This window comes from Mauremys reevesii, linkage group 11 (assembly GCF_016161935.1).
Source record: "Mauremys reevesii isolate NIE-2019 linkage group 11, ASM1616193v1, whole genome shotgun sequence".
Classification (NCBI taxonomy): Eukaryota; Metazoa; Chordata; order Testudines; family Geoemydidae; genus Mauremys; species Mauremys reevesii.
In genome coordinates, this window is record NC_052633.1 from 67,672,026 (window position 1) to 67,696,543 (window position 24,518).

Sequence of the window (24,518 nt, forward strand, 5' to 3'; positions counted from 1 at the left end):
ATGCTTTCCCAGGCTCCGCCCCCTCCGAGGGGAGGGCTCGCGCCTGGAACGGGCAACGCCCACCCAGTCCCCCTACTGGATGCTGCTTCTTAGCTCCGCCCTTCTCATGCTTTCGTCACTGGTGGGGCAGAAACTGCTACAGCACGGTCGTGACCCGGCGCGAGGCATCCGTAGGCAGATTTCACAGAGGGACGGTTAGGGTGGGAGTGGGTCTGGCGGCTCCCTTCTCCGCGCGGTTGGGCTCAGGACGCGGATATGCAAATTACAGTGGCAGGGGTACGCTGCGGTTGGCTAAAGACCGCTGTGATCTCATAGCTGGGGGGGGAGGGGAGCGGCTCGCGACCGGTCGTTATAACCCGCTGGCCTCGGTTTTGGCAGAGTGGGGCGGAGGAGGCAGCGCGCCCAGGTGCGTGTTCGGGACGCGCCACCTCGGGGGCTGAGGTTCGAATCCCCCCTAGAACCGCGCGAGGGGGGGGGCTGTAACTTTAATGGGATAGGGCCGTTTAGGGCTCCCCCTCTCCTGGGGGGCGCTATCAAGGGCTCTTGCCGTCCTGGGGGAGGGGCGCGCCCATCCTCGGGTGGTGGGGAGGGTGACCAGACAGCAAATGTGAAACATCAGGACAGTGGGTGGGGGGTAATGGGAACCTATATAAGAAAAAGACCCAAAAATCAGGACTGTCCTTATACAATTGGGATATCTGGTCACCCTAGGGGAGGGGATATGAGTCCCTAGCTGGGGCTCTTGATTGCAGGGTCCGATGGTCACTCATGCCAAGCACCCACCCTTGGGAATCTTCCTATTTTCCCCTGGGCCTTGTCACAAGGGAGCTTGAGGAGGAGCTGCCTCCTTGTCTAATCCTGCTGCTCTGGACGGGTTTGGATCCTCAGGTGCCTCTCTCTCTGGGTTCAGCATCTTCAGGGCCAAGTTGTGTTTGATCCCAGGGCAGGGGTTGGTGGAGATTTCACCTCTGGCCCCTCCATTGGGAGCCTGGCCCCAGGAGTTGTGAGAGCCAAGCCATCCATTTGAGTCACCCTTACCTAAGGCCAGCTGGCACCACCATTGTCTGTTGAAAGGTGAAGGTGGAAATTTGCTGCCTACATAGGAGCGTTTCTAAAGACTTAGGGACAGATCCTTAAAGGTAGTTAGGAGCCTAACTTTGAGGAACTGAGCCTTAGGCACCTAAATACCTTTGAGGATCTCAGCCGTACATGCGTTCCTGACTTGAGACATTATCTTATTTTTAGTTTTCCCCACAATAAACCTGCCATGCCAAAGTTTCTTTTTTAAATTTTATTTCTGTAGAATCATTGCTTTGCCAGTTACCGCTTTTTTTTAATGTAATGAGTTTGCTAAGTATGTGTGTGTCACCACTGTTCTGTATGGAATAGAGCTGAAATTACCCAAATGTGTGTCCTAGACACCCACTCAGCTGCTGGCAGTAAGGCAGATTCTCCTGATTCATGTTTTTGGATAAGGATGATCTGAGTTGTATTCCCATAGTTGCCAGGAATTTTTTTTTTAAATAATACAGGCATGATAAAGAAGAGGGTGGATTTTATTTGTTTTTTTCTTCAGGGAGAGACATTTGTGTGGAGCAAGGTGATGAAAGGAGACAGAAGCCATTTTGCTTGGTTTTTTGAGACGTGTTCCTACCTCTAATGCATTTATAAAGCCAGTTTTGCATGGAACTAAGCCATACCTCTCAGTGACCGCAGCCCACAAATAACAGGACATTTATTTTTAAAAAGTGCAAGAGGCTTAACCTAACATTAATCTAATCCACATTTTCCTTGCATCAGAACAGTCATTATTTTTATTACAGTAGTGCTTCAAGGCCCCACACATCTCCAGGCCCCAAATGTGCTAGACACTGTACCAACACATATTAGGAGACAGTCCATGCACTAAAGAGGCTTGCAGCCTAAGCTAATGCAGTTCTCTTTGCAGGGCTGGGGTTTAAATAAAATAGATAATGGGTGGGAGAAAGGAAGTAGTCATCCTGTTTTATAGCTGGGAACTGAGACACGGAGAGATTAAATTATTTGCTGAAAGTTACACAGGACCTCTCTCCCAGAGCTAGGAATTCTCAGTTCCCCTGAGTCCCCATTCAGTTCTTTAACCATGAGATTGTCCTCCCTCACTTAATTTTTTTATGGACAAGTGCCAATATTCATCCATTTTAAGAGAACAATTTCTTAAGTAGCACCTGGCCCCATTTGTGCCACTCAGTCCCCATGATGAAAGAAGGGCAAGCTGAGCTGAAGGTTACTGTGAACCTAACCCTGTCCCAAACAGTTTTAACATTCTTATTTTATTGCATTGTCTTGGGAGTCCGTTGTGTTCTATAACATAACTGCTATCAATAATCATGAACGATGCATGTGTAGACACAGCCTGTTAGAAGCTCAAAATACATTTGCTTCTCCCGGTGATTTTTGTCCTCTCTCAAATATGTCAAAGTTTGATTAGCAGGACAGTCTTAGGAGGATGAGATAAAAGCTCAATCTTGTTTCTTCGTTGTTCCTGTTCACCATCATGCCCCTGGCCAAAAATCCTATAAGAACCCCTGTGAATCAAATATGCCCTGTGTGCATACATACCAAATGCAGATTTACTAGTACTTCTTCTGTGGACAATGTCATTACTGATCCTCCCTTTGTTAAACAACTCTAGGTATGATACACCGTATATTAGCTACAAAGCACTGCATGTTAAAAAGTTTTGTGCTTAGCTGCTTTTGTTTACTGACTTCTTTTATTAAAATATAGCTGACCCATATAAAATGAAGCCAGCAGCTGTGGATTTCAGAATTTTGGCACTGGCCACTCAGGTCACTGAAAGCTCTGATCAGGATGTTCCTGTGTTGCTGTTGAAGTTAAAAGGTAAATAATTGATTCTTAAGGTATAAGTAGGGAATGCAGAAGTGTAGACAGTCATTTTCATGAACCTATATAACTGACAGTCAAATTGTTCCCTCCTTTGAGTATATCCACCACGGCCTCCACAAGATCAGTAACGTAAAACTGCCTGTAAATCTTCCTAAAGTGACGATTTACTTGGGAACCACACATGAGGCTGGGATCTGAACGGAAGGGAACCCTCAGGCCAGTAGAGGATTAGCCCCTATGGACTTTTTCTCTGCCTATCCCCTGCTGCCAGTACAGTTCCTGTAAAAGTCACACTACTGTGGGCAGGGACGCTGCACCTGGTTAAAATCCCTTCTGTGAGGGGTTGTGGGCACAGAGTTAGTGGGATTGGGAATGACTGCCTGGAAGTGACATTAAAAAAAGCTGAACGTTCACTTATTTACACACACACACACACACACACCCCGCTTCCAGCAAGATTTACCCTGGCGGTGTTCCTTCTGCACATGGGCAGTGGGTGGGGTGTGGGAGCTTGGTCCAGCTCTGAAATTTGACTGTTGTTATAATCAAGTTAATAAGGGTTTTCACGATGGATTTTTCATTTTGGTTTTATATGGACTAGCAAATTCATACATATGGGCTACCTGCCAGATCATACATATACTCTTGCTGCACTCTTCTAAATCTGTAACGAGAAAGCAGGAATATGATCTTTAATAGTATCTGTAACCATACAAGTTAACAAATTATAGTCATTTAAAGTATGTTTTACATTATTGTTACTGGGCTTCTTTTTAACAACACTGATCTCAGATGTATATTTATACTCAGCCTTTTATGTTTTGAAAAATAACTTTCTTATGGATCAGAAACATATGCACAATTTTTTTCTCTTTCTTCCTCCCAGAAATTTTAAATAGTACATCTTTGGGAAGTAAAGAATCGCAGAAAATTAAACAGGACCTCTACTATTATAATCTTGTTCAATACTGTATGTTGGTCCTTAAACAAGATTACTCTCGTCTGCCTGGGGGCTGGGCTACTGCTGCCCAGCTATCAGAGATACTGAGGTAAAATGAAAAGCAGCGGTAAAGTTTTATTCTTGTTCTCCTTCTCATCTTTCCTCTCACTTTTTTCTTTTCAAGTTCTTCTAACAGACTCGCATCCAAAACAAGGCCTGTTGCGCAGAAAATGTCAGGGTGAGAGTGCAGGGAGCAGTCAAGGGCAGAGAGAGGTCAGGCAAAGTGTAACTGATTGGCATTGTGTTTCAACGTGCTGGGTGGATTGTTCGGTGGGAACAAATATGTCAGATTTACCCTTGTTTGTTTATAAATTGTCCTCAAGTGGATCATGATTTTTACCAAGGTACTGCTTATTCAGAATTGTTCACATGCTTCTTGTAAACAAACTTCAGTCTCTGGGTCATTGACAAATCTTTCTTTATTTATTTTAGATGTGTAGAAATGCTTTAAAAATGGACATTATCCATACGCTCTAGGTACCCTGGCCATCACGTAAAAATGTACCACAAATAATATCTAAATGCAATAATTCTACCTAGTATAAAATCACCACCAATGAGCCAGGCAACTTAAAACGCAAATCGCCTTCAAACAGTCTCTACCCTCCTCACCCACAAACTTGTAAATTCTGGGTCAAATGATGAGCTTTGCAAATTACCCTGAAGTTTTGGATTTAAGTAGGGAACAAATTCCTAGGCAGTGGGGTCCTTAGAGCAGCTTTGTCTCTCTAATACCATCTCCTAGGTGTGAGTTTTTGATATTAGAAGTTTGCTAGAAGCTTCAAGATCAGGCACCAAAGCCACATAATAATGTTTCTATTTCCGACTGCATGATCCAGCTTTTATAAACTGATTCTGCTTCCAGACAAAATTTAATTTATTTTGTAACAAAACAAGTCTTGTAACTAAATGAATCTCAGTGGTTCTCCTGGCATTGGCTTTCTGTGCACGGTTCAGATTAACTACACTCATTTGCGCAAATATTCACGGAAAGCTAACACAAGAAGGTGGAGGTGTATTTCAAAGCAAAATTCACAAAATGGTCATGAATAATTTTCCTCTGTTTTCCCAGCTCTAGTGCAGAGCCTGGAATAAAAAAATTGCCCACTTGTGTGACTATATGACAGTAATTATTTCTAAAAAGATTCCTCCAAAGATGCCCAAAACAGTAATACTGGATGAGGGTTAAAGTGTAGACCTGTAATACTGATTCCTAGCTCACCCACACTCTTAAAAAAGAGGAAGGTTGCAGAAAGTATCCCCCCAGTTATTTGTGCTTTTATTTGCGCGGTAATTTTTGGTTTACAAAACCTGCCTCCAGTTCCAGATTGATTTTAATCTGTCTGTCTGTCCTGGTTTTCTAATGGTATCATAGTATCTTAGAATTGCATTGAGGGTATGTAGAACAGATCAGAACAGGTCCCAGAAAGCTAATGAGCAGTATGACCCAGTTATGGTTTTGGCCAAGACACGCCGTCATAGATAACAAATTCTCTCTCTCCAACAGCCTAATGATTCTTTTCCTTTGAGGTAGATGTCTTGGAGCTAGTTGCAACAGTTGTCTATCTTTCAGTCTCGGATGGCATTTATTCACTTGCTTTTGTCCAAAAGACCCTGCAAGGTTCAGATCTGTGTGCTCTTTCTTTTCAGTCAGTGTTGTGTGGGACTGGAGGTGAAAGAAGATCCTGAAGAATTTTACAATAAGTTACTTCCTTCAGCTGTCGATAACCTTCTGTTTTTGGGAAGACGTCTGCAAGCACGGTTTATCCGAGCAATCAAGGTATTCAAATTGCTTGGTTAAGAGAGCACCATGAACATTTTGTAATCAATTGACAGTGTTTCCAAACTCTTCTAGCAGGGAGGATTTGATTTAAATCAAATTTAATTAAATCATGATTTAAATCCCTAGTCAGGAAGATTCGATTTAATCATGGTTTTCTACATAAAAGTGCATTCTTGTTGGTTGTTATAACCTTAATACATATTCTTCACAACTCAGAGATAGATGTAGGTTTCATTTTTAGAAGGTACACACTATACATTTTTAAACAGTGATTTATTTTGAAAACTTTTCAGATTCGTTTTACAGCTATATCAGAAATGAATGATTGTTTGGCTATTTCATTTACCAAAGGTAAATGAAGCGGATATTATGAAGTCATTGGGAGGTGAACTATCTCCAATTCAACAGGTTAATCATTAATATTTGGAGGATTTTCTTGCCATGCTATATTAGGAGGAGAACATCACCAGACAAAAGCAACAAAGAATCCTGTGGCACCTTATAGACTAACAGACGTTTTGCAGCATGAGCTTTCGTGGGTGAATACCCACTTCTTCGGATCACCAGACAGACATTTAAATTGTTTTATTTAACTAAAACAACGACGTTAAGTATTCTGGATTTTTTTCTTCAACAGCAAACATATAATATTTTAACAAAACAAGCATATGTTCCTCGCTTCTCACATTTATCTCCAGACTTCTTCTCCTCATTCAGATCTATTCCGCCCCCAACAATCTTCTATTTATTAAACTGTTTGAAACTTTGCACTTTTAGAGAGAGGTAAGGGATTGACTCTGTGAACACATATTTGCAGAGGAACAATAGAGTTGAGGTCTGTTATTTCTCACCTTTTATTTTTATTTAATATATAAATAAATATTTATATATTATTTATTTAATATATAAATTTTATTATATTTATTTAATATATAAATAAATTGTCCGGGAACGGCGAACAGCGGCCATGGGGAGCTGAGGGGTTCTGTGCCTGCAGACACTCCAAGTAAACAAAACGTCCCAACCCGCCAGCGTCTAACCCTGACGGCTCGGGAGCCAAAGTTTTCCAACCGCTGAAATATAGGGTCGGCTTTTGAAACGGTCATACAGTTTTCGCTATTTTTACCTATCCATTTTGGGGGGGTCGGCTTATAAACGAACGGGCTAATGAATGAGTATATACGGTATTTTTTTCCTCAATAAGCATTTTATCAAAAAAATCCAATTTAAAATTAAAAAAATCTATTTTTTTAAAAAATCATTGATTTTTATTCACCCTGTCATCTACTGAATTAGAAGGGTTCTGCTACAGATACACCATAATATAAAAGGATGTTTTTCAGAACTGACTTTTTTTCTCATGGCTGTTAATAACTGACCTTTGGAGTTTTGAAACTGGAATAACTTTCCTCACAGAATATTTCTTCTCTCCTGTGTGTGCATGGACTAGTTTGTTACTGCAGGGTGGCTGTGAAGAGCTTGGCTAGTGAGAGTGGGTTGTTCCTGAGAACAAAGCAATAATAAATGAGAAGCAAAAACAGCTCAACAAAACTGGGCAATCACATTTGGGGTCTACCAATCATGAGAGTTACCTTTTATTTTCACAGATGACTAAATCTGACTTGGCAACCGCTCTGTTCGTAGTGCTTTATTCAGATTTTCAGAAGAGGAAGTTACTATTTGGAAAGATGGTCTGGAGTCTCTTCTGCCATATACTTTCTAAATGAACTTGGCCAAAATGTCCAGAAGTGTCCACTGATTGTGACATGGCACCCAAAATTGAGAAACTCCAAATCAGTGGGCAGTTCTGAAAGAGTTGCTCCGTCCCATTTTAGAGGGTAACCACAATTGAGCTACTTCAAAAGGGTATTTCATGGCAAAATTCCCTTCTGTTTTAGGAGCACTCTGAGACCCTAGGATCAATACAAATAGTATAATTTGAATAACCAAGCACATGGATGCTGATGGGTTCCCTGGATAGAACTTTCCCCCGAAATATTACACTTCTTTTTGGCTGACTCACTCCTTGCACTTAGTCAAAGTTTTCATATGCTGTATAGTATTATGTCGGAAACTACATGCTTCCTGAGTAGTGATTATATATCAGCAGTATGACATATTCTGTTTGCTCAATTATTTTAAGTGAATTTAGAGCTTGTGAAAGGTTCCTGATTGACATCCCTGGAGTCTTCTGTCTACCCACAGTGTGTAATTTTGTCCACACTTTCTTATTATATGCCTCAACCCACATGCTACTGAATCACCCACTTCTGTGCAGGATTTATTGTTGAGTGCAAGCACAAGCTATACTGTAGGTCAGTACTTTAACTTCCAGTCATATTGTCCAGAGGTAATTGAGCATCCAGCCTTGCCCACACACTCTGAGAGGGTTTAGAAAGCCCCAGTCCACCAAGCATAGACAACTCATGACTAAGTGACCTTTCCAGTCCGTCTCATAGACCTCAGACCCTCATTGTTTGCATGTTCCTTACAATAATTGGGAAAATTCTGAAATCCACAGCTGCCGGCTTCGTTTTATATGGGTCCATTATGAATTCTTACAGCATCTGGTGTCAGGGGGATGGAGGAGGAAGCCAGGAGTTGATGTGGACCCTCTTGAGGAGGGGTATGGACGTGGGATCCAGCATTTTACTTCACTTGGGACCTGCCCTATAAGCATCCAGCATCCTTTGCCACAGTGCTTATTATGAGTTATTTTGCCTTGAATTTGATTGCCAGTCTACTGAGAACTCAAACAGTTTCTACTTTTATTTTGCCCCTCATTGCAAAGATCAAGGTTGGGGCTCTTAAAGATATTCAGATACTTAATATTGTGTAAATTGTACGTGCTGGCTGTACACGGCCTGATTCTGAGCTTACACCACTGTAAATGAGGTCAGAATCAGGCTCACTCTCTATATAAGCCTCATTAAACTGAATGAATTGCTGAAATATCCAGCATTCACAAATCAACATATTAGCTAATAATATTATGGATTAGCTTGTTAGTATAACTTGCATCTCCCATGGTCAGTAAGGATCAAATACAGTGCAACATCCTGATTGAGAGCTGTGGATATAGCACAAAATAGAGGCCTAAGATTAGGATTATATGTGACCACTTTTATAATTTATTTTGTTCAGGATGAAGAAAAAAGTGAATTTTTACGGTGTTTCCGGACAGTAACTGATGCCATCTGCTGGCTGTTCGGTGGGCATATTCAGCTAACAGAGTCTGGTAAGAGAAAGGGTTGGAAATTCATTGCATCATAAAATAACTGAAGAATTTTGAATTTTAATATAAACTACAATGACGAGTGAAGGGTTCAGAAGTGATTCCGAAACCAGGCTGCGTCCTGGTTTTATCCAGTTATCACGTACTTTTAAATGAGCTCTTGAAATAACCCATTATACCAGTGGTTCTCAACCATGGGTCTCAACTGGGGATCGCCAAAAGAAACCAGAGACCAGGGCCAGCGTTGGAGTCACTAGGGCCCAGCGAAGAAAGCTGAAGCCTGAGTCCCGCCACACAGGTCTGAAGCTGAAGCCCAAACCCTGTCGCATAGGGCTGAAGACAAAGCCCGAGCAACATCGCTTCGCATGGCCTCCTGTGGCGTGGGGCCCTGGGCAGTTGCCCTGCTTGCTACCCCCTGACGCTGGGCCTGGCTTTTAATCTATTGGATGTGCAGAAAAGCAGTAGTTGTGGCACAGGCGGACCATGGAGTTTTTATAGCATGTTGGGGCGGGGGAGGGGCTCGGAAAGAAAAAAAGGTTGAGAACCTTTGCATTATACAATAGAAGCATAAGCAACAGGCAATCTAGGCCATTAAAAAAGCAAAAATAAAGAGGCCACTTTCCATTTTTAAGTTGTTGATTTGGACCGGTTTTCCCCTGCAGCTTCCATTTTTAATTATAGATCTCAACAAAAATCAGAATTTTTCCTAATATAAATGCATAGTTGAAACTTTCCCGCCTCCGTCCTAAAATGAGCTGTATATGGGCTCAAGAGATTGCCTAGACAGAGCTCACTGCAGGGTCAGGTTCACAATAAACAAACAAACAAACAAAAAGCTTTACAGCGCATTACTTCATTTTACTGCGGTGCTGGCAAATTTAAAAAACATCTGACAAATTGACCTATACTCGGTCCAAAATCAGTTCTCAGTTATACCTGTATAAATTCCATTGACTTCAGAATGTAACAGAGATTTTGCCCAGTATTTGACATTTAAAAAAAAATTAACAAAAATTTCAGCACATGGGTTTAAAAAATACAAATGACTGGATAATTATTAAATGAAAACAGTGGGTCTGAATCTCTAGTATGTTGCATCTATTTCATTCCATTGTAACTTAATGAAGTCAATGAAGTTATCCTGACATAAAACTGGTATAAGCGAGTGAAGGTTCAGGAGTCACCTCCACTGGAAACTTTTGTGCCATGCTTCTGCCCCACTGTAAAAAGACTTGTGCCCGTGTGACTTGCCCTACTTTGAAACTTTTGACATCACTTCCGCACTAGTACACAGGAGGTTTCCACCCGTGCAGAAAAACCCCAGTATAGACAAGTCCTTAGGCTCATTCCCTTTTCCCATTCTGTCTCGCTGTAGAAGTTAGGAAGGCAAAGAATATTTACTGAAGAAACAGTGACCCTCGTTTCACTTGCTAGGAAATGTGTTTTATAGAGCTGTTTGGTAAACTGCAAATGAACTGGCATTAAATCCCTGGCTTTGATTATTTCTTGATTTTGTTTCCTTTTCCCTTGTTGCAGTGCTGCAGAGTAACCATTTCCTGCAGTTGCTAATCACAGATGATGTCGAAACTGCAACTGCAATGATGTCTGTGTTACAGAATATTTTGAGGGCCAACAGGTTAGCTGCTTTTAAAGAATTCAATTGATTTTCCTTTATTTATTTATTTTAGATTTAAAGATCAGTTTGGTACTGGGTTTGTAAAAGCAAAGTCTCTGCATGCCTAAGACATCTTATACCAGGCTCTGAATGGGTAGTTTTCTTTATCCTTAAATTGCTTTGTTTATTGTGAATATAACTTTTTTTTGTTTTAGTTCCTGGAACAGCACTAGATTCCAGTGGACTGGAATATCTCCCAAGTTGTAGTACTGGCTCTGCCACTGAGGCAGTAAAATACCCAAGACAGGCCTGGATCTGCTTACTTGGGCTTGCAGGGTTATAAAACTGCAGTGTAGATGTTTGGGCCTGGCCTGGAGTCCAGGCTCTGCGACCTTTCCCCCTTGCTGGGCCTTAGAGCCCAGCTCCAGCTCATGCCCAGTCTACACTGCAATTTTATAGCCCCACAGCTTGAGCCCTGCAAGTCCGACCAGCCGCAGGTGTTTTACTGCAGTGTAGACATGCCCTGAATTACTCAGGATCTTGGGCAAGTCAGTAACATCTGCTTCTCAGTTTACCCTTCTGTAAAAGGCTGATAATACTTAAACCTACTATGGAGGGGTATTGTGAAGATTAGCTAAATTTGCATAGTGTTTCAAACATCTAAACTGCTATATAAATGCCCATTTCTGCCCTCAGACATGTAAATACAGCTTCCATTGACAATAGGAGTGGGAGCAGTTCAGCTGAGGATAGAATTGTCCTGCGAGGTCCTTAAGCACTCTGGTCCCACTGCAGTAAAACGGTTTAATGTATGTGCAGTCCCACTCAAGTCGATGAGAATAGTTACATGCTTATAGTAGTGAATGGCGTGTGAATAAGTGTAGTGCTGGATGGGAGCTAGAATGCCCAACACCTTGTAGGGATCAACCCCTAGGAATTGTTTTAGTCTTAAATACAAAAATGTCAGTTTCATTCTTGGATCAAAGTCATAATTAAAGGAGATTTAAACCTTACATGAGCTAGAGTTACATTTTAATGTAAACACATAGCTGGAAAAGGCCCAGTAGGTCATCCAGTCCCCCTGCTCCCATACTGGGTTGGGCCATTGGTCAAGTATCCCGCATTGCCTTGTGCCCAATGCTTCAGAAGAAGAAAGCCACTGTTGAAATATGCATCCCTCAGTAACATTCCTGCTTTTGGCTCTTTTTGTTAGTTCTGTGTTACTCCATGTGGATGAAGAGAACCTTCACTCTGTTTTAGATGAACTTGTTTATAAGCTTTCATCTACCACCAATCCTGTCACGGGAAATGCTGCTACAAAAGTGTTGCTGGCAGTGGCAGAATCTCACCCCCAACTTGTGGAGTTACTCAGTACCCGCTACAGAGGTTTGTCTCTCTACTACTTGTCTCAGGGAAGAAAAATTCCAGAATAATATGAGTGGTTAGTGACAGGTCCTGAAAGAGCAAGTTTCACTGTGGTGAACATGAAAGCACTTGTAATAAAACCTAACATTTATGTAGTGCTTTAGATCTTCAAAGTCCTTTACAGAGATTAGCTGATCAGACACAAAAAAATTAACTTATCTCCCTGTCACATGGATGTGTCTGTAGATAGTCAATGACCTGTACCTACAAAGCTATAACTATTGTATAACATTTTGTAGTGATGTCTATACCATCAGCTCTTCATCAAAACTATTTTACATTGAAACTCAAAGGTAACTGCCTGTACTCCTATTTAGCTCTGATGCAATGTCCCTCTCCAAAGCCCATCACACGTACCATCAGATTTGATTGTCTGATATTCAGCTTTATGTTTGCTAGTTTGAAATCTGTTTGGTAAGCAAGCGAATGAAAAATTAGCTCTAACAATGTAACGTGCTTATTGTTTTCCTCTCACCTAGGACTGCGAACTCTGCTAAGTAAGCAATGGGCTGGCAAAGGATTTGACAGGAATCTCAATCAACTTTCGGACCTGCTTTACTCAGAATCCTGCAGGAAAGGAGAAATGCAGGTGCTAAATGTTTAATGAGACTTTTCTCTTTGGTGGATTTATATTTGCTTATATTGGGTTTACTCTTGTCCCACCTTTCAAACACCCCAAACAATATTTGCTCAGATGTGTCTTTTTTTAAAAATTACCCCCCTTTTTATTTTCTACTCTACCACTTGTACGTTGGCCAGCAGTAAAGATATATGCCCATCAAGAAAGAATGATCTCCTGGTTAAGGTTTGGACTGGGACTCAGGAGATCTGGGTTCATTTAGCAACTCTGCTACAGATTTCCTGGGTGACCTTGAGAAAGTCACTTAATGTCTTTCTATTTGAGTTCAGCCCTCTCTAAACTAGGGAAAATAATACTTCCCTACCTCACAGAGATGTGTAAGGTTAGATCTGTACATTCTTAGGAGACACTTGCATACTTCAGAGATGGGGGCCATGTAAATGCCTAGGTTAAAAGAAGTGACCAGTAAGAGAGACACTCATCTCCACTAAAGAGCAAATACATGTTTTATCCCCCTGGACAACAAGAGTCACACATTCAGATCTCTCAGAGATGTTATTCCAAGAGCTAGAAGTGTACAAGGATTGTTTTAATTGTAAAGCGCAGTTCTAGTCTGAAAAGTAATTGAGTACAAATATAATTGAAGAAGAAGGTGATAGATTATTCGATTTAACCACTGAGGACAAGACAAAAAGCAATGGGCTTAAATTGCAGCAAGGGAGATTTAGGTTAGACTTTAGGAAAAATTCCTAATTGTAAGGGTAATTAAGCACTGGAACAAATTACCTATGGAGGTTGTAGATTCTCCATCATTGGAGGTTTTTAAGAACAGGTTAGACAAACACCTGTCAGGGATGGTGTAGATAATACTTAGTCCTGCCTCATTTCAAGGGACTGGACTAGATGACCTATCGAGGTCCTATCCAGTCCTACGATTCTAAGATTCAAACATTAGCTGGATTATTTTTCCCAGATGCCTTCCACTTATTAAAAAAAAAAAAAAAAGACTTTTAGCTGATGGGTTTGCTTTGTGAAGTCCTTTATGTACTACATATAGAAAATTGAACCAGATGAACCGAGCAGCTGCCCTGGTAACAAATGTAGGATTCATGCTAGTCATTTATTTATGGGAGTGTAAATCTACCCAAGTATTGGAAACAGTGAACTGCAGGGCATGTGAAAACTGAAGTCAATTTTGATCAAACACCGAGTTTATGCCAAATGAGCAAGTAGCAATAAAACGTTTTATTTATGCTGAGAATATATTCTGTCAACTGGTTTGTTAATTTCAGAGACTGCATCAAGCAGCTTGTTTAATCCAGGCTGTGTGGAGGGGATTTCAGACCAGGAAAAGATTAAAGACGCTTCCTAAAGCAGTGACTGCCTTACAAAGAAGTTTCAGGTAAAAATATCCCTTTGTAAGCAGGAAGCAGGAAAACAGGGTTTCTACTTTCAGAAACTGCTATGCAGGACACTGTATATTAACGAACAGAATAGATTTTTCTGCATAACAAAATTGCATACAATATTGTTCTTAACTGTATTTAAATATGTATAAATAGTTATGAATTGTAACAGAAACTGCAACACATAGTAGCAACATATGGAATGTCCACAATGTCAGAGTTTTCTCAGTCTTTTTGAGCACTAGATTACCTCATTGGGTTGGATTATTTAGTCTTCACCATCCATTTCTAGTTGCAGAAAGTACATCTCCTTGGGCTTCATGAACATCCAGATATTTTTTTAAAAACCACAAAGCACTGTAAGTTCCTGTATACATTTTGTATAATATGCCTGACATTTCTCAGATGGAAAAAAAGAAACAATAAGGGTAACAAACTGACTTGCTAAGGGCTGTATCTCAGGTCCCTCCAGCAAACCATGGAATGAGATCTAGGACACTTGTTTCTGTTCACAGACAATGAAGCTCAAATCAATGTCATTCGTATCTGGCTAGATCAGGATTTAAGGTGTGATGTTCGCTCATGGTAGGTAATACATTCTTACTGACACATCTGAAAAGTCTAGTGTGGACAAGGCTGCATCGACTTTAACATGCTAAAGTGATCGAATTAAAATTGAGGTTCCCCACTAGGCTTTAATTCAACCAGTTTAGCATGTTTTAAAGTCTATGCTAGACTTTTGAAATGTGTTAGCTACCACGTTCTAACAACACTCCTTAAATCCTAGACAAGGTGTGAAAACAGAGTCTCTGATTTGCCATTTCATCTGGGTTGGAAGGTATTTACCTCTGCCCTCAACTGTGTGGCTGTCCCAAGGTTTGTGGGGAAATAACACAAGAACTAGAGGTCACCAAATGAAATTAATAGGTAGCAGGTTTAAAACAAACAAAAGGAAGTATTTCTTCACACAACGCACAGTCAACCTGTGGAACTCTTTGCCAGAGGATGTGGTGAAGGCCAAGATTATAACAGGGTTCAAAAAAGAACTAGACAAATTAATGGAGGATGGTGTCCCTAGCCTTTGTTTGCCAGAAGCTGGGAATGGACGACAGAGGATGGATCACTTGATGATTACCTGTTCATTCCCTCTGGGGACCCTGGCATTGGCCACTGTCAGGACACAGGATACTGGACTAGATGGACCTTTGGTCTGACCCTGTATGGCCATTCTTATGAAATCACAGATAACAAGGCATCTGTTGAGGGCCACCCACTTTACACTGCTTCTCAGTGACACCTCCCCACCCCCACACACACATCCTGCCTGTCAGCACAGCTCCCTCACACTATCGCTTCCTCCACACCTGAGCCAACACCACCTTTTGAGGGAGGAAAGGAACCCACAAGAGTTTATACTGATGGAGGTTACATAAATTCTCATGGGTATTTGCCTGTGGATTAGTAGAGGGATTATGCCACAGAGAGCTGCTCTTCGTTAGTTCTGCTCCTGCCCAGCCAGACAGCCAAACCCCATGGAACCCCAATCTTCAGATGGAGGGGCCCCTATGGCCTCGCTGGGGATGGAATGCTTCTGGTTATGTCAGCTCCCTCACTTACTCCCACCAAGTACTTACTGGCCACTTTGGGCCAGTATTCGTGAACAAATCAGGCACCCGACCTCCAAAAGCTCACAGTCTGAGTTTAGCAATAACTTGAAGGGAGGCCAAGGGGAACAATGGGATCTCTAGCTGCCTACATTTGTTGTGCAAACATTTTACTAATTGCAAATATTAATGTAGGTCATTTGTTGAAGCAGTTTCTCAGTTTTGTGTATGTTAGTTTCAGATCAGAAGGGATGGTAACTATTTCTATTCTGGTAGCGCGTAGAGGCCCTGATCAGGGACCAAGTGTGCTAGGCACAATATAATAAAAATACAATCCTTCTGCAAAATGTTTACAGTCCAATTCAGAACGATAGCTAGAGTGTTATGCCAAAGAGTAAGAATACTGCTTAGACTCCTGTAAGCATTGCTGGTTGAAAGCATCCTAGAATGTCAATATAGCATATTAGAGGTGCTTCAGCAGTCAGCAGCTGTGGCTGTGAATTCAGGGCTTAACTGTATTTATGGAGTTTTGTGAAAGCGCTGATCTCAGTAAATATGGCTAAATTTAGTTGGGGTTGAAACTCATAGCTTGAGTGTGGCTCACATGCAATAGCAGTTGGGTATCTTAAAATCTGCCAGCTGTATGCTTCTGAAAACGGTCTGGTTTCAGAAATATTTCTCTGTTTTACTGTATCTTTAAAAAAAATGCTAATCTGCCCTAAAAGTTGGTTAGGCTGTCATGTAACCAACTCATCTTACATTTGTTACAATGAAGTAAATCCATGTTAATCGTGCATACATCAATATCTATGGATACCTTTGTTATTGATCAGAAGTGAGTTCTTTTCAATCATGCCCAGAAAGAGGAAGTTTAGGTTTCAGTCTGTGGGTGTTTTTTCTGTGAGAGGTGCTCTTGTGTAACCTAGATGTGGCTTTTCATTCTATAGCCCTCTGAATGATGAAGAGCCAGCGTTCTGCAAAACACACAGTAATAGAAAAGGGGAGAGTCCATATAATAGAAACCTATTAAATGCATAACATTCAACGTGACAGTGTAACAGGCATACACTGGAGGAATCCATCAGAGGGCAGACTTTACGCTCATGTGGCTTCCCAACTAGTGGAGTTGATACGGATTTCTAGAAAAAGAGCATGGATAAGATTTCGTCAAGAGAAGGCCACGAGTCCCTTTTTATCCTGAGATTTCACACTGTTCAGAAATGAAATGATGTGTGCTTTCCTGGATCAGAAACACAGAGAGACAGTTTAAAGCAGAGATACATGGGATTGGAAACCTCTGTAGACAATCTGATTGCAGCCTTTCTTGAAACCATTTTGCTACATACAGTAAAGTTACAAATATCATATAGAACGTAATTAGGAATGTAATAGCAATGTGGCCCTTTAACTCATGATGGGGAAAGGAGGCAGCCTCGAGCAGTTACTGTCAGGGTTCTGAGCTTTAAATCCAGGGCCTAGTTCTCTTAGAGAATGTCCTCCTCCCCACAGGACTGTGCTGGAGGGGAAAATGATAATTGCTAGTCCCTCCGGTTAAAGTTTTAGGGTCTCATTAGGGAGCTGTCAGTGCAGCGTCCTCGTCTGTGATGTTCCTTGCAACTTGTGATCAAGAAGAATCAGAGCCTGGCTGCTCTTAAGGCACAATGTAAGATACCTCTGTGTCCTAGACTTCCATCAGTAATGTTGATGCAGAAGAACGACCTGTCAGCATTTCTCCTGGAAGTCAATCACCAAAAGTTATCCAATTTAAGAAAATCAGCCTTAAAGAGAAGGAGGAGGGAATTCTTTTGCAGAGACAATAAAGGCACTAATCTTGTTTTGTACAGTGTACGGCACCTGCTAGATAGTGATGGGCAACTTTGAAATGCATAGCTAGTTTTATAGATGGCCAATTCTTAATGTGTGTGTCTATTGCAGAGCTAAACGAAAACAGGAATTGCAACATTTAAAGAGGCTGAAAGAAGACGAGACCCTCAGACAACAATTGCAGCTTCAGAGACAAAGGGCCATGAGGCTCTTTCATGAACGGCAACTGACTTTACTGGAAATAGTCCATGCTGGTATGATTTATATTGAACTGTATCAAAAGCATTAAGGGCTCAGGGTTCCAGAAAAGCATCTTTCATACAAACAAAAGTGTTTCCCCATCTCGCATGTCCATCTCTTCTTGTGACCAAAGTATCTGTGGAGAACAGCCTAAACTCTTCAAATTCTCAGTAATCGAAAGATGTGGTGGCTTGAAATCTCTTCTCTTTACAGAGGTGTGAGGTAAAAGGGAGATCCTGTCCCTTTGGGTTCATTAAAGATCCCACGGCATTGGTATGTCTATGCCGAGAACTGTACCTCCAGTAGCCCAGTGTCCGTGATTAGTGTGCTGAGGTTTTGGTTCAGAAGAAAGAGCGCCACCTACTGTTCCACCAATGCTACTTGCTGCAATACCTGCCTTTTCAGTGGTGGTTTCTCCTCCAAGGACTGAGAAGCCAAACTTTGTTGTGCTTGTGAGATCACACCCACAGTTGTATAACTATGAATTTCTGTCATCTCCTTAGGTCAGGTAGATAGGTACATTCAGGAAATGGAGGGGAAGGCAGCATTAACTATCCAGAGACACTGGAGGGGATATAGGGCAAGGAGAAAAGTTCATCAACAAAGACAATCTCTTAAGCAGCATAAGGCAGCTGTCATCATTCAGAGAGCAGTAAGTATATAAACTCGGTACTGGTGTTAGACAAGATTGACTGGATTACTGCAATTCCTTATGAGGCTCAACTTGTTTACTTCTAGAAATGACAACTTTGCCAGAATTTAGCAACCAAATATTAAAATAGTCAAAAACTGCTCAGGCAAATCAAACCAGAGTCCCAAACTTCATCAGCTGTTAAGAACCCTGTGTAAACTGCAAAATGCAGTGCAGTCCATATGAAAATGTGAGAAGAGCTGTTACTTTGGAACGAAGGCTGGATTCTCTGTGCAGCTGGTATAAGCAGTAACACTGACAATAAGTTATTGGCTTATGTCAGATCATGCCCTCTCATGTACTGCCTCTGCACTGTGAAATCAAAAGCTGCACCTTATTAGCTGTAGTGCTGAGACATTTTTTTTGGAAGTTTTTTTTTTAAAAGATGCATGAAAACAAGCCCCTGACCTGTAAATGGCATACTATGATAACTTCTTTCATGCAGGCTCATAAATTCCTGGGAAAATGTCAAAGGAAACGGAAGGCTCTCTCCCCCTGGAAGGAACCCAAGGAACTCACCAGTGCACAGAAACTAGCATTACAGCAAAAGGTGGATGACTACATCAGACTGCACCCGGTGTGTCTCTTTGTAGCTCTGCATTCCCCACCCGCCGTAGTGCATTAGAGGGATGAAATATATGCAGTAATATAAACTTCACTGCTCAGGATAACCCATGTGAGCTGCATGCATATTAATCCTGCTTATTTGTCTTTGAGAGTAATATACTAGGATCATTTTTTACCATTAATGTAATAAAACAGGTTAAGTAAAGCCTAATTGGAAAACTGTATCTGCTTGACGATGGATCACTTTGCAGAGAAAACTTAGAAGGAAGCAGAATTGTTAAATTTACAGATAAACGAGGACCGCAAATATTGTTCTGTAGACATTAATCTGCCCACAAAGGATTTAAAATGATAACCATTCCTTAACAGTGACAGATGTTATTTTCCTCCAGGCTTCCCAAATGTCAGAAGGAATGAGTAAGGAACTACATCTGCAGGGCCAGGAAAAGCTGGCACAGTACCTGCTCAGGAGCAGTCTGGATCGCAGAGCAGAACAGCGCAGAGAGGCGTTACTAGCTCAGGTCAACACCGACGTGGAGCTGTTGATGAGTATGTGCCTGTCTCCAGGTTCATTCCTTTGGTCACTACATGGATTAAACTTGCCAAGCTGTCCTGCGTGGGTACCAAACTAAGGGCAGACTGTTAGAAAACAGGGCACAAATCCCAAACTGATTGCGAGTTCTGGGATTTCGTGTAGATTTCACTGACCAATTATCAATGTAAACTCCTCATATACTCCAACAGCCTTTATCATGGAGTCTCAGACTGGCCCCTTGACTCCAATCTATCCTGCCACCTAGGTAAGCTTACCTTTGTGATAGATGGTCCCTTATACACAAGGCCACAGCAATATTCAGGTTACTCCCAGTCCCAAAGGACCAGTCAGTCACTTACCCCAGGTCAATTGCACCTTAGATCTCACACCAAGGACAACACTTGTAGCCAATCCTATAATAAACTATCTAAAGATTTCTTAGATAGGAAAAGGAAATAAGAGAGTTATTTACAAGGTTAAAGCAGGTAAACATACACACATAAATGAGTTCCAATCTTAAGTTTCAAAAAGTAAGGCTGTGTCTACACTGCCACTTTCAGCGAAAAACTTTTGTTGTTGAGGGGTGTAAAAAAACACCCCCCGAGTGACAAAAGTTTTAGTGCTGAAAAGCACCAGTGTAGACAGCGCTTTGGCTCCCTGCGAAAAAGCTGTCACCCCTCATTCGAGGTGTTGTGTTTTTTTTAATCGCTGGGACTGGAGAGTGCTCCCCCGGCGATAAAGTGTGTCTACACTGCCCACGTCACAGCGCTGCTGTGGCCACACTGTAACGTGGGTAGTGTAGACATACGCTAATAGAAGCTTGTATAATAAGCAAGCTCTGTATGTCCCTTAGGGCTAACCCAGGCTAACAGCTGAGGAGTCCTTGCTTAAGCCTAGAAATCTTGAGCTCAGGAGTCCAAGAAGAATAGAGATCCAGTTCCTCCTTGTTGGGGCGTTTTATGCTTTCCCCGCTGCTGCCTCGAGTAGCAAACTCGGCTCATGGGAGGAATTTACTTGCGCATATTCTCTTCATGCAGCAGTGGGGAGAGCAGTCAAATTCCTTTGTCCTCTGATGTTCCACTATATAGTTTGTCTGGTACGGATGGGCCTTCTTTGTTAGGCAGGACCTAACACCTTTTGTTGGAGACTAGTATTTCACACTAGTTAATGTGTCTCTCCTGTCTGGTGATTTACACAGTTACAGAAGCTTACAATGCAAATGCTAAGATATTACCTTATGATCTGGGATATGGAGGTTATAAGTGAGATTAATGCAGAGGCAGTCAATTATTTTTTGTCAAGGTCCAAATTTCTTGGTCAAGGAATAGTCAAGGTCTATATTTTCACACCTCAATAACAAGAATGATAATAATAAAAAAGATTTCACGGTCTGTTCAAAAGCATCTGGTGGTCCAGATTTAGCCCATTGTCCACCTATTGACTACCCCTGGATTAATGCATGCAGCATCTTACAAGCATTCAAAAAGTCTAAACACTAAGTACAGTCTTAACATAAGAACATAAGAAAGGCCGTACCGGGTCAGACCAAAGGTCCATCTAGCCCAGTATCTGTCTACCGACAGTGGCCAATGCCAGGTGCCCCTGAGGGAGTGAATCTAACAGGCAATGATCAAGTGATCTCTCTCCTGCCATCCATCTCCATCCTCTGACGAACAGAGGCTAGGGACACCATTCTTACCCATCCTGGCTAATAGCCATTTATGGACTTAGCCACCATGAATTTATCCAGTCCCCTTTTAAACATTGTTATAGTCCTAGCCTTCACAACCTCCTCAGGTAAGGAGTTCCACAAGTTGACTGTGCGCTGCGTGAAGAAGAACTTCCTTTTATTTGTTTTAAACCTGCTGCCTATTAATTTCATTTGGTGACCCCTAGTTCTTGTATTATGGGAATAAGTAAATAACTTTTCCTTATCCACTTTCTCAACATCACTCATGATTTTATATACCTCTATCATGTCCCCCCTTAGTCTTCTCTTTTCCAAACTGAAGAGTCCTAGCCTCTTTAATCTTTCCTCATATGGGACCCTCTCTAAACCCCTAATCATTTTAGTTGCTCTTTTCTGAACCTTTTCTAGTGCTAGAATATCTTTTTTGAGGTGAGGAGACCACATCTGTACACAGTATTCGAGGTGTGGGCGTACCATGGATTTATATAAGGGCAATAATATATTCTCAGTCTTATTCTCTATCCCCTTTTTAATGATTCCTAACATCCTGTTTGCTTTTTTGACCGCCTCTGCACACTGCGTGGACATCTTCAGAGAACTATCCACGATAACTCCAAGATCTTTTTCCTGACTCGTTGTAGCTAAATTAGCCCCCATCATGTTGTATGTATAGTTGGGGTTATTTTTTCCAATGTGCATTAGAAAAAATAACCCCAACTATACATACATATAATTCTAATACCTATTTTAACAATACGAACACACAGGTGAACCAGACTGATTCCAGCTATGGGTTTGTCAGTATTCAAGTGAGGCCTGGGGGCCTTGGCCTAAGCTGGCACCTGGTTTGCCAGCATCACAAAACTAATGTAGAGAAAATTAGGATTATACCATGAATAATGGTGCAAGCACATTTCAAAACTGAAATCTCCGATATATACAAGTAGTCGATGCTACTGTATTTGTAGATGTCTCTATAGGTTAAGAACATTTAACATGCATTACTAGATGTACATTGACATGCCCTATCCTTCTGTTCATAATGCTGATGTCTAACATATTTGTAATAAGGCTTTATTTTCTTATTTTAAGACAGCCCTTTCACAGAGCCATCTCTGGGCTAAACTTACTTGCAGCTGCTAGCTGCCGCAGCGCTGCAGCGCAGCTTGAGCGCGAAAGCCTAGCGCTAGCCAAGGCTGAAAGGAAAGAAAGCGCTCCCGCTGCTCCACTCTCCTGCTCCGGAATAGCGGGAGCTGGCAGGCGCGGGGCTGGCGCGGGGGCTGCTTGTTTTGATTACACTGCGCGCGCAATTTGCAGGCAGCGCCAGGTGTGTTTCACACCCCCTGCAGGCGCGCTGCAATTGTAGTGTAGCCAAGCCCTCTGTTGCTTTTAAGTCACCAAGGATGAGGATCTTTGCATAGTCATCTTCCCTGCAGAATTGGGGATGACTTTGTTTTTCCTCATTCTCTAAGGCCTTGGCTACACTTACAAATTTGCAGCGCTGCAGCAGGGTGTGAAAACACACCCTCTCCAGCGCTGCAAATTGCGGCGCTGCAAAGCGCCAGTGTGGTCAAAGCCACAGCGCTGGGAGCACGGCTCCCAGCGCTGTCCGTTATTCCCCACAGGGAGGTGGAGTACGGACAGCGCTGGGAGAGCTTTCTCCCAGCGCTGGCGCTTTGACTACACTTAGCACTTCAAAGCGCTGCCGCGGCAGCGCTTTGAAGTGCTAAGTGTAGCCACAGCCTTTGTCAAAAATGGACTGATGGTGGAAGCATCCCCATCCCTACTGGTGAGGCGCTTTAGAGGCTGAAAACTTTGAGCTAGGGCCATTCTGGGATGGGAGGGTGTCATGCATTGTATTCAGAGCTGTAACAAGGAATTTTTGCGCCCGAGGCAAGGGCCGGCTCCAGGCTCTTCGGCAGCAATTCGGCGGCAGGTCCCTCAGTCCCTCTTGGAGGGAAGGACCCGCCGCCAAATTGCCGCCGAAGAACGAATGAAGTGGCGGCGGCAATTCAGCGGCAGGTCCTTCCCTCTGAGAGGGACCGGGGGACCCGCCGCTGATCACGGCTTTTTTTTTTTTTTCCTTCACCCTGCCTGGGCAGTAGAGCTGCGCCCCTCCGCTTTGCGCGCCTGAAGCAAGTGCCTCACTCGCCTTGCCCTTGTTACGGCACTGATTGGGCAAGGAGGGTAGGCTCACCTGAATGAGAACAAGTAGGATTTTTCTTCTGTCCTGGTGGGGCCCAGGAAGGCAATCTGGGATCAAAGGGTTAGAATAGCACAGTCTAGACACCACTTAGCACCCACGTGCAGCAAAATGTAATAAGTTATTGAACAATATTGCTAGATCTGCCACCTACTGTGTAACTGTAGAATAGTACTACACAAGCAAGGAAACCCGCAACTGTTGTATGCACAGAGATTTAGTTTGTGGTGGCACCAACAGGAAGAGATGATGCAAGTATTGGGGTGCACTGAAAGCACTGCAATAGAGGTCACCCTGTGCACCAAGGAGCACAGAGCCAAGAATAATGACCTACGCTAGCCTTTCCTTTTCCACAGATAGAATTACACCAATTTTCCCCTCTGTTACAGGTGCTCCAAGTCTCATGGAGGCCACAGAAAAAGATCTTGATGTCTTTATGAGTCGGTCAGTCCCTGTAGCATGCAAAGCCAGACAATCCCATAATACCATACTGAAATATACTCGCTGGCCATGGTGGAAGAAGCTTGGAGATGAATTCATGGATGATGATATGATTCCTGATGATGTTCTCAATACTGAATTTGGAACTCTCTTTATTGGTGGAAGTAAATCCTCTTAGTTAGCAGGCAGAAGAAATTGTAATGCAGTGACCCAGACTCAGATGCCATACTATGCAGTCATGCTGAGTATGTACTGTATGGAAAGAAAACATTCCAGTCCTGTGCCTGAGGTAGGATCAAAAGGCATTTTAATTTTAGTGGGTTTGTTATTCTTAATTAAAAAACCTTATAGGAATCTCCTTTTGCAGAAGAACCTGATATCTACGCTGTGTTCAAGGTAAAATTATATCCAGTTTGATGCTAGAATCAGGATTCAAGTACAGTAATTGTAAATATGTATTTATGTGCCTGATGTATTCTTTAATTTTTTTAAAATGTATGAACTGTGGCTTTTCAGTGATTATTCACTAAAGTTTTGTATATAAAAAAAAAATCACATCTCTGCAAAACTCTGGGCTTTAGACTCTCAACTCTTCCTTAAGTGAATGAAAGTACTTGGAAGTCAAGAGTAGGTTCACAGAACAAATGCTTGGGGGAAACTTCTGTTTATTTTTCAATTGCAGGAGTGCCCAAAATGAGCTAGGTGCTTTCCAAAGACAGCCCCTGTACCCACAGCACATAGTCTAAAACGACAAAGACAGAGCCAGGGGTTGAGTTGAGGGGACGGGTGT

The 24,518-nt window shown here is 42.2% G+C and overlaps 1 protein-coding gene across 9 annotated transcripts; it reads left to right on the top strand.

Annotated features, from left to right (window-relative positions):
- The first annotated feature begins 42 nt into the window (after nucleotides 1-42).
- Nucleotides 43-24,296, top strand: IQCB1 (IQ motif containing B1). Of its 9 annotated transcripts, none has more exons than XM_039495137.1 (14): nucleotides 43-170; nucleotides 2,770-2,883; nucleotides 3,776-3,938; nucleotides 5,540-5,669; nucleotides 8,817-8,910; nucleotides 10,444-10,543; nucleotides 11,736-11,908; nucleotides 12,427-12,536; nucleotides 13,820-13,929; nucleotides 17,473-17,615; nucleotides 18,105-18,253; nucleotides 18,738-18,869; nucleotides 19,252-19,408; nucleotides 23,677-24,296. In XM_039495137.1, the coding sequence occupies exons 1-14, from the start codon at nucleotides 80-82 to the stop codon at nucleotides 23,904-23,906; spliced, it is 1,896 nt and encodes a 631-aa protein (XP_039351071.1). In that variant the 5' UTR covers nucleotides 43-79; the 3' UTR covers nucleotides 23,907-24,296. The 9 variants fall into 9 exon arrangements, 8 of the variants coding, with proteins under 8 accessions (XP_039351071.1, XP_039351072.1, XP_039351078.1 ...); XM_039495138.1 differs by having other exon boundaries at nucleotides 18,738-18,842; XM_039495144.1 differs by having other exon boundaries at nucleotides 19,252-19,380; nucleotides 23,677-23,867.
- The last annotated feature ends 222 nt before the right edge of the window (nucleotides 24,297-24,518 follow it).